General features: G+C 40.1%; 1 protein-coding gene across 1 annotated transcript; it reads right to left on the reverse strand.

The window, feature by feature from the left end:
- Positions 1 to 495: 495 nt before the first annotated feature.
- LOC124290781 (toll-like receptor 13) lies at positions 496 to 3,235 on the reverse strand. Its single transcript, XM_046727607.1, has one exon. The coding sequence runs from the start codon at positions 2,660 to 2,662 to the stop codon at positions 590 to 592; it is 2,073 nt and encodes a 690-aa protein (XP_046583563.1). The 5' UTR covers positions 2,663 to 3,235; the 3' UTR covers positions 496 to 589.
- Between the last annotated feature and the right edge of the window lie 7,073 nt (positions 3,236 to 10,308).

Below are 10,308 nucleotides of genomic sequence, written 5' to 3' on the forward strand. Positions count from 1 at the left end.
AAGAAGTGATGTTATAACAGGAACTATTTCAACAATAAATCTGACTAATCCACTTCGAAGTGAGAGTGGAATTACGCCGCTTTTCCACCAATATTACTTCTGGGACACCAGAAACTGGCTCCACATATTGTACTCAGTAGACGAAGTGGGGTCACGATATGGCTGAAATATTGGCGATGTGACCTTAAATAATAACTCACTCACTAGAAGTAGTGGGAGTGTCAACGCTTTAACCACTTCGATCCAGAACTATTTGTTGTTTAACGCCGCACTCAGCAATATCCAACTATATGGAGGCGGTCTGTCAATCACCGAGTCTGGATCAGACAATCCGTGACCAACAACATGAACATCGATCTGATACGATGGCATGTGTCAACCATCCAGCAAGCCTGACCACCCGGTCCGGTTAGTCGCCTCTTACAACAAGCATGACCAATACTATCCCGGCTATTCACGGGATCCGATGAAGAACTGGAGAAATGGAGAATTCACATTGGAAAATGTCATGTCCATGGAATGTTTATACACAACACTGGAGGATCCTGACCCACAGACCATATATCACTCATCCCAAAGAATCATTTTTTTACACATGCGTTAACAGCTGCTCCCAAAAAGCATCTCTTTGATCATTCATCTCTGACCATTTGATAGTTAGACAGGCCTGCATCATACTGTTGACAGAATGAGACATGTATCTGTTCTCAATGTCTTCAAGAAGAACCAATACCAGCATCTCCTTGTGACGCTCAAGACGCTTCCGGACTAAGGACATCTCGAACTGCGAAGCTCGGTCCTTGAAGAAGCTGTTGGATAAAACTGCAATGACTTTTCTACAGCGTCTCAGGTTTGTCACTACATTATCAACCACATATTTCTTGGGGTTAAAGTCTCTTTGGCGGAAGCATACTTTTTGCTTTCCTTCATTTTCTAACTTGTCCAGTGCTTCGTATCTCACCCACAAATAATCTTCATCGCTGTACAGAATGTAGACATCGTTTCTCAGAAGAGGAATAGATTCTGAAGCTGAAGATTTGAACGTCAAGCAGCAGTACCTAATGTTCCGTCTGAATCTGTAGCCCAAGCCAAAGAAACACAGGCAAATAAGCACAGTCCCAGCGATGCAGTACACGATGGAAAACCTTTTGCGAGTTTCGGAACAGTCTGAACTGTTAATAGACGTTATATCCACAAGATTCTTGCCTTGAAAAGGAACGTTTGAACATGTATATTTAGACAGGTGATTTGAAAATTTCGTTGTCTCAGATAACAGCCAGTGCTTGAGCCAAAATAAATCACAGTTACAAACAAAAGGATTGTTTTCAAGATGTACATGATGTAATTCTTTTCTCACCGAATTGGAAAAAGCTAATCTACTTAGAGTCTTAATGGAATTGTTGGCAAGGGACAATTTCCGAAGGTGGTGATTGCTGTCAAAGAAATTGTTCTGGATGTCTTGTATTGAGTTCTCACTTAGATGCAGTTCTTTAAGTCTGCCCATTTCTGAAAAGACACTTGGTATTTGTCTTAACCCGCAACGTTTGCAGTGGAATGACTCTATTGTGTTCATTGCTCTTCCGAGAAGGTATCTAAAGAAATATTTATCACCTCTGCTAAAGTCATTGCCAGAGAGATTAATTGTCTTGATCCTGGTGCAGTTAAAAAATACGGATGTATTGAAATAGTATATGTTTGAATGAGACAGATCTAGATTTGAGAGGTTTGGGTTGAATACCTGTCCTTGTATTGTAAGATTTGCTTTATTGTGAGATATAACCAAGTTTTCAAGCCCAACTATACGTTGAAATGAGAACATTTTGATACTCCTAATTACGTTTCCTGACATGATTAATTTTGTCAGGCTCCGGAGGCAATGAAAATTTCCAGCAACTAGTGTATAGATACGGTTATAGTTTATCGTTAACGTCTTTAGGTTTGGAAAGGAGGGCTTTTGAGGATGATCCACGCACATTATGGGTATTTCAGTTAAGTTATTGTGATCAAGAATTAAAGTCTGCAAGCTTTCTAACTTAGGAATCATATGATATCTCTTCCACTCAATTGCATTGTGCCAAAGGTTTAAACAAGTCAACATTTTGAAGGAGACAAAGGGAGTAACATCAAATTTTGTCAGTTTATTTTGGGCGAGATGTATTGCAGTGAGACTCTTTGTCTGTAGACCATGAAGGAAGCTGCCTTCTAACCCGGCGTCGCTGATATTTAATCTGTTCAAGTACAGATGTTCAAAAACACCAGGAAGTGAATGAAACGCCTCACCTAGTTCAGCTAACGCGATAGGGTTATCACCTACATTCAGGTAAAGAAGGTGAGTTAGGTTTGCAAAGGCACCTGCAGAAATATGTGCAATGTGATTGTGTGTAAGATCCAGCAAATGTAGGGTGTATTGGCTAATGTTTTGAAAGGTACTGTTTGTGATGGTCTTCAAATGGTTGTGGACAAATGCAAAACGGTAAATGTCCCCAGCCCACTGTAGACGTGGGACGTATTGCAGCCTGTCCTCATTGTACTCACAAGTGCCTTTGTAAGGTTTACACCAACACCAATTATGAAAGCAGTCTGTAGAAAGACATTCCTGGAAATGACACACTGACATTAAGCACAACACACTTATAAAACACCGGGTCCAACGTATCTCCATGTTTGTGAAAATGTCCAAAGAAAGTGTTGCAATAAGGCTTTGTTTCCTGATGTTATTATTTCAACAATTTAGTCTTAGTCCAGGACAGCATCCAGTTGCAGTGGGTTTTTTTGTAGCATAATCCCTTTAACTGACAACTTTAAGTCAATTTTTTGAAGGTTTTCTATAGTGTTAAAACCTTATGCCACAGAATTGATGTATGGTGCCTCCAGGTCAGACAATGCTTGGTTTTCCCCTGCAGCTTCAACCTTGTCAACAATAAAGTCCTTCTGGAAACACAACGACGTCGTCGACGACTGAAATCACTTTTTCTGTATTTCTCTATTTGCCATTTTCTATCACATGAATCACCACGTTGTAATTGAATTAAATTATCTACTGCCTCAGCATTGTACACAGTGTTTTAAAATAACATCATCATGGTACATAGTCATATTCGATTCGTCCGAGAGAGATATTCGTAATGATACTTCAATCAAAGACTCCTCAAAGACGATAACACCCTGATCAATTGACAGGCACTGATCGTTACAGGGTTTACTGTTGGTATTTAAGCCACACTGGAATGTAACGGTATGTGAGGAGTTGAGCTTGAGCACACACAACAGAAATTCGAGTCCTACCATCTAGTGATACTGTCCGTTAAATCCAGGACCTGACAGTCAGGTCGACATCAAGATACAATCACAGGCTTGTCTTTGGATACGTTGTCCAAGCTCCTCCGCTGTGAGATCTGACTAGTTCTGATGCCCAATGTGAATATCCGCAAATACGTCCGACACTCATCATAATTTTCTTCCTCATGCTTTCGTGACAGTCAACCACAATGTGTTGGTCGCCAGACTACAATGCAATCAAACCCGGATGATGATTGGTGCACGTTATATAGAGAGCCGTAGTGACAATTGAAGTTTCATATTGCATGAGGCTGACCCGGCTAGTCCTCTTACAAACAGGAAGAATGATATTACTTCTGGGGATCTTTGAACATAAATGTCGATATTGTGGGCACAAACGGAAATACTCAAATATCTGTTAAGAGCAGTGCATCGAACAATGGTTTCCTTGACTACCACACCGCCGATGAAATAGATAACGACGAGAGATTATCGTTATAAAATATACTGAGAAATAAAATGAGGGATCACATGAAAGTGATTATAAAACTTAACGCCCAAACACACCCAATAATTTACACTTGCCACACAGTGCAACGCAACCACGTGCCTGGGATGTCATGCCAATGCTGAGTGAGTGAGTGAGTGAGTGAGTGAGTGAGTGAGTGAGTGAGTGAGTGAGTGAGTGAGTGAGTGAGTGAGTGAGTGAGTGAGTGAGTGAGTGAGTGAGTGAGTGAGTGAGTGAGTTTATATGAGTTTATTTTTACGCAGCTTTGAAAAACATTCCAGCAATATCACACCGGGGAAGACCAGGAATAGGCTTCACATATTGCACCCATGTGGGTCTTCGAACCCGGGTCTTTTACCATTAGGCTACCCCACAACCCAGCATTTCCATGGTGGCTGAGAATGTTCGTCGCTTTAGCCGTGACCGTGAGTAAGTAATACCAGGATAACACGAGACGTGAATATGTTTACAGCTTTCCCGTCTTACGTCATCACTTTATTGGGTTTTTTTCGTTTTATTGAAGACGGTCATTACCCCTAGTGAGGTGTTTTATGGGACCATCACAAGGTCAGCGCGTGGTGGGCGATGGTTATAAGGTTAGAATCTAAATATATACTTCTCAAATGAATTTAGGGAACACCCGTTTCTTTTACATGAGGATAACTAATCTATCATGGCTTGTATGTATTCCAACTCGCCCCTGGGCGGTGGTGTAGCCTAGTGGTTAAAGCGCTGGCTCGTCACGCCGAAGACCCGTGTTCGATTCCCCAAATGGGTACAATGTGTGAAGCCCATTTCTGGTGTCCCTCGCCATGAATTTGCTGGAATATTGCTAAATGTGGCATTAGACTATACTCACACACTCACTCACTCACTGCTTATGTCGGGTGTTCTTTACTTTTTTAAGTTGTAAGGATGTTGCACGACAAATGCCGTAATGATGTTGCACGTAAAGATTCTTTCTGTTATGTGAGTCATGATCAATTTGCCTGGTGTCTTTTGACTTGTACCCGTGAAGGTCCGGGTTAGAATATTGGCCTTCAGTAACCCATGCTTGTCGTAAGAGGCGACTAACGGGATTGGGTGGTCAGGCTCGCTGACTTAGTTGACACATGTTATCGGTTCCCAATTGCGCAGATCGATGCTCATGTTGTTGATCACCGAATTGTCTGGTCCAGACTCGATTATTTACAGACCGCCGACATATAGCTGGAATATTGCTGAGCGCGGTGTAAAACTAAACTGAATCACTCACTCACTTTTGAATTGTAAAAAGTCTAATTGTGTATGTAACTTGTATATAGGGGCGGTGGGGTAGCCTAGTGGTTAAAATGTTCGCTCGCTACGCCGATTACCCGGGTTCGATTCCCCACATCGGTACAAAGTGTGAGGTCCATTTCTGGTGTCCCCCGCCGTGTTATTGCTGGAATATTGCTAAAAGTGGCGTAAAACCATACTCACTCACACACTTGCATATAGTACATTTAGTTTGATAAACATCCCTGTGACAATGGTGTTTTCACAGTTGATAAAAAGTACACGGTAAACCACACCAGGAGAGACATCCTAATTAGTTTTGCCAATACGAACTGCATATATTTCTCCCAGCTGTGAATGGGAGCCTCGTAAGGATGGGAAAGCCATATTATTTTGGTGCGCCTAAATGGCTGCAAGAGTTGTATGGTCCCCAGGGTGTTGAGATTGAAATATACAACATGACGTTGAGATTGACACCCAATGATCGAGGGAAAAACAAAGCGCCTTTGAGCAGCTGAGCTGAGCTGAATATTGGCGCTATACAAATATCATATTACAATAATATTACCAAGAGAGCGGGAAATACTGAGTTATATTCTAAAATATTGATATCTTCACTGCAGTGAGAGAAATTTCAAAATATTTTGCCGAACTACTTCATGGCTCAACAAAGTCTTCTGTCCAGTGTTTTGTTAAACATCACAAAAAATGTTTGAGCCACAGACTGTGGATGGATCATGTGGAGGTGGAATTGAAAATATCGTACATAGAAAGCTTACATCGTTATGCATTGACGTTATTTACGTTACCGCAATGTAACGACATTACTTATATATATATAGGGCGATAACAAACTCAAACTACTTTCACTTGTCAAAGTTTGATTCACATTTGATATTTCGGCAATGCCAGACAACAAAACACAAAGATTTCGGAAAACTTTCCAAGTTTCCAATTGTGGCGGTAACGTAAATAATAGTAACGTCAATTAGTTCTGGTAATGAAAAATGATGATGACTATGACTATGAAAAATATGCTATATTTTGAGTTATAACGGTAATGTATGATAACGATAACTTGCTTAAAAAGTCTCTACGATGTCGAGCATAATTTTCCATCTTGTAAGAAAAATCAATGTTAACGAAACTATATGTTTTTAGATATCGAGAATAGATGAACAGGACAATCAAGAAAAATTATCTTGTGGGTCTGTGCGATGATAATCACAAGAAAAGCTGTAAACAAACACAACGTAACGTAAATAACTCTGACTCTACCGACATAATCTAAACGAGGGTTGTGGGTTTGGTTGGTGAACCACCGACATGCTAACATGGGCGAATTAACCCATATGTATGTTGGTTTTTTCATGACACTAAATATAACAAAACTTCCGTTCGATAAAATTTTGCAGCAAGCTTCAATGCAAAGAATACGCACTACCGACTTATAAAAAATGTCGACATAGAACCAGATGTTTGCTTCTGACACTGCAATATAACTTACTGCAGTCTTAATGAAGTTTAATACTTATTGTAAATTCAGTGTTATTTAGAATACCTGCACAGATACACCTGGATTTAATATCAAATTTGAAAGCACCGACAACCAAAATGTCGGCGACAGAAATTAACTGAGAATTAGCGAGATCTGCTCGAACAACCGTCTTTGCATGGTGGATTAAATAAAATAGTCAAATAAGTCAAACAACAAATGAATTTTACTACACAGCTCCAATACTTCTTTTTCTCGGAGAGTTTTCCTGCACCGATGCTTAAACTTGTCACAGATCAAGTGCTGAAACTTGAAACAGCTGAAACTTCGTCTCAGTTAAGGTGAGGTGAGGTGAAATTGGGTTTTACGTCGTGCTCGAGAATATTTCGCTCATATGACGACGTGCATGCGTGTGTATGTGCGTGAAGCTGGTTTTATAGTGCTAGCCCACGGAGATACCATGCCGCAGTGAAGCATGAATACCCCACTCAGACACACTATACTGACTCCGAGCCGACCAGTCCTTGTTTTACCCATTAATGCCGAGCACCAGGCAGGGGACCAACAAGTACCATATTTTAACGTCGTTTGGGATGACGCGGTCGGGGTTCGAAGCCGCGACCTTCCGCTCTCCGGGCGGACGCTCTACCCATTACACCACGGAGGCGGTCATCTCAACTAAGAGGCTAACAGATCGAATATTGGGGTCGCGCGCTAATCTGAAGTACGGTAATCCAATGTTTTCATAGCAATTCGCTTTAGCGGCACTTCCAGCACAATTTTGGTTTTCGTTTTACTGGGAATAGGGAATATTGAAATTTCTCTTTCCCGGGCCGAACCCATCGATGACCATTCTCGGCGGAGAAAGCTCGGATCAGCTGATCGCTGAGCGACTCAGTGAACTTGCTGTGAGCTAGTGGGAATGTGAGTGAACTGTACTTCACTGTGTTGTGAAGAGTCCACGTGCTACGTGCGAGCTAACATCTGTTCAGAACACTTGAGCTATGTGTTGTTTCATAACATTTTATGTACACGTGACTTTATTTCACTCATTTGAAAAAGGTCATTACCTGTAGTTACGCTAACTGATACAGAAGATCGTTTATTTGTTTCTCAATTACACTCTTCTCTTCTCGCCATGTTTGTTGTTCTTATGTATTCGTGCGCCAGAACTGAGTTTTGACGTTTACGTTGAGAACAACAGGGTCGTTTGATGGATAATATTATGACTGTTGATCACATTCATACAATGACAATAATAGGTTAGCATCTGATAAATAACATATGTTGTCTGGATTTTTATGTCTTTTCGAATACCGAACTATGTCTTATCTGTGTGCCTGCACAAAGATGTTAACCGTCTTTAGTGGACAGTTGGGAGAATTTGGATTTTGTTAATCGCGTTTTCTCGGATTTATATTGTTTAGTTATAATCTTTAAGAATTGGATTATATAATAAGTGTCAAACATGATGTATCATCTCGTCAAACCATGAGTGAAAATAAAACTTATTTCACGTCACTCAGTGTTTCATGTGTCAAGTGAAATGTGTCTGAAAATATCGATGATATATATTAATGATATATAGATGATAGATATGGGTGGTACATTAATGATATTTATTACCTACGAGGGCAAACATATAGGGGTTCTTATTTTTCATACGATGCCCTAGGTCGAAATATCACTTTGTCATGGTGACGTGACGTCATGAACAAGGCTATGACGTCACGTTTCTTCTGTGACGTTGCGCTCTACATGCGGCGACGGCGGACAGCCAGCCTGTGTTTGGGAGTAGATTTGAGTTTATTTTAATAGTAAATCGCAGATACCTGCTAAATGATAGATAGATAGGATGATGGAGAATTGGAGGATAATAGATATATATGGATGATAGGAGATTGATGATAATATAACAGACATATGATGGGCGAAACCTGTAGATCTTAAATAGATGATAGATAATTTATAGTTAGTAGATACTCGGCAGGTGTAAGATTAAGGATAAATAGGTAAATAATGGATTACAGGAACATTGATAAATAGGTTATGGCTGAAAGTTCTTCGTTCTTTAAAAGAAAACGATGTAATATTTACAATCTGTCATGGCGGCCTAAAATGACTAAGACGATCTTGTGGGTGCCATCATGAGCATAGATCTACGCTACTTGGATACAATAACATGTAACAAAGTCAGATCCACCAGATCCCGTTACACGCCTGGTCCTATGGATGCATAAATGGATGATTAGTAAATTTGGTGGCTGGATGGATGGATGATTGGCAAATTGGGTGGCTGGATGGATGGATGACTGGCAAATTGGGTGGATGGATGGTAAATTGGATGGACTCTGGAGTGGATGATTGGTAAATGGATGGACGATGGATGATTGGATTAAATGACTGCTAATTTGTGTGGGTTGATGGATGATTGCTAAATTGGTTGGACGGATGGATTGTAAATAGAGTGGATGGGGTGGTCAGACTCGCTAACTTGGCTGACACATGTCATCGTATCCCAACTGCGTAGATTGATGCTCATGATGTTGATCACCGGATTGTCTTTTCCAGACTTGATTATTTACAGACCGCCGCCATATAGCTGGAATATTGCTGCGACGCGCCATTAAACAACAAAGGGGTTATTTCGGAATTGTTTTGTTTTTTACATGATATTTGGAAGAAGGAACAACTGGGTTCATTACTTAACGGTATATTACTAACCTACATGATCACTGACGCATATGGATAAAGGAAACTGATATATTCGAACATGAGTACAGTTATGAATACACAAATGCCATTTACAAAGTGATCAAATGTAACATACGTTACCCTCAGGGTGTGGGTTCGAAGGGACTTAATCCGGCAAACATTCTAGAATCTGTACTTTACTAAGAAAGTGTAATAAACATATTTCTAAATGGAATTTGTGTAATCAGATTTCGGTCGTGGGAGCCGTGCCAATTTACATTTATCGGAGGAGTACACAAAATTCGCAGTCCAGACTACCAGTTGTCCGACTTCCGTTTTTTGTGGAAGCCGTTGTGACTGAGCGGGTTAAAACGACTATACTTTTTACATCGTCTTCGTTATTTTAAGATTGCCTCAACCATATCATCATTATTGTACCAGTTTTTTATTCAAAGTATTTTAGTGTCCAATGTACATTGCTGGTATGGGGGTATGGCTGTTCAAAATCGATGTGAACGTTCCAAAATTTGTAACACAGCAAGTACAACTACTGGAGTTAAAATGCAAGATATCGGCACTATTTACAAGCAGCAAGTTGAAAATAAAGCACGTAAAAATTTACATGACAGCACTCATGTCCTATTTCCTGAATTGCAGCTTCTTCCTTCTGGCCGACGACTGCGCACGCCGATATTCAGACCAAACAGGGCTCGAAATTCTTTCATCCCAGCAAGCATCAGTGTTTTAAAGGAATTATTTTAATGTTTGTAAATCCTTTTAAATAACTTTATCAATTGTTTCAAACTGTAATCTTAATATACATTTAGTGCTAATTATAATGTCGCCACTATAGCAGTAAATCTTAAATATATTATTATTTATTTATCATGCATATTTACCTGATATATTGGGCGTTGTTGCCAGCTCTTTTATACTACCCATCAAAAGATTAGACTCACCTAAAGTACTCACTATGTGTTATGTATGCATATATACATGTGGTTACATCGAAGATGAATTTCACTACTAATATAACGTGGTTGAACCAACTGCAAACCTTATGCAGATGAATTGC

The sequence above is a fragment of the Haliotis rubra genome, unplaced genomic scaffold (genome assembly GCF_003918875.1).
Source record: "Haliotis rubra isolate DU_JTF1 unplaced genomic scaffold, ASM391887v1 Scf474, whole genome shotgun sequence".
Classification (NCBI taxonomy): Eukaryota; Metazoa; Mollusca; class Gastropoda; order Lepetellida; family Haliotidae; genus Haliotis; species Haliotis rubra.

What these genes read in the sequence shown, in the direction of transcription:
- LOC124290781 (XM_046727607.1), bottom strand. Translation starts at nt 2,662, where the DNA reads ATGGAGATACGTTGGACCCGGTGTTTTATAAGTGTGTTGTGCTTAATG.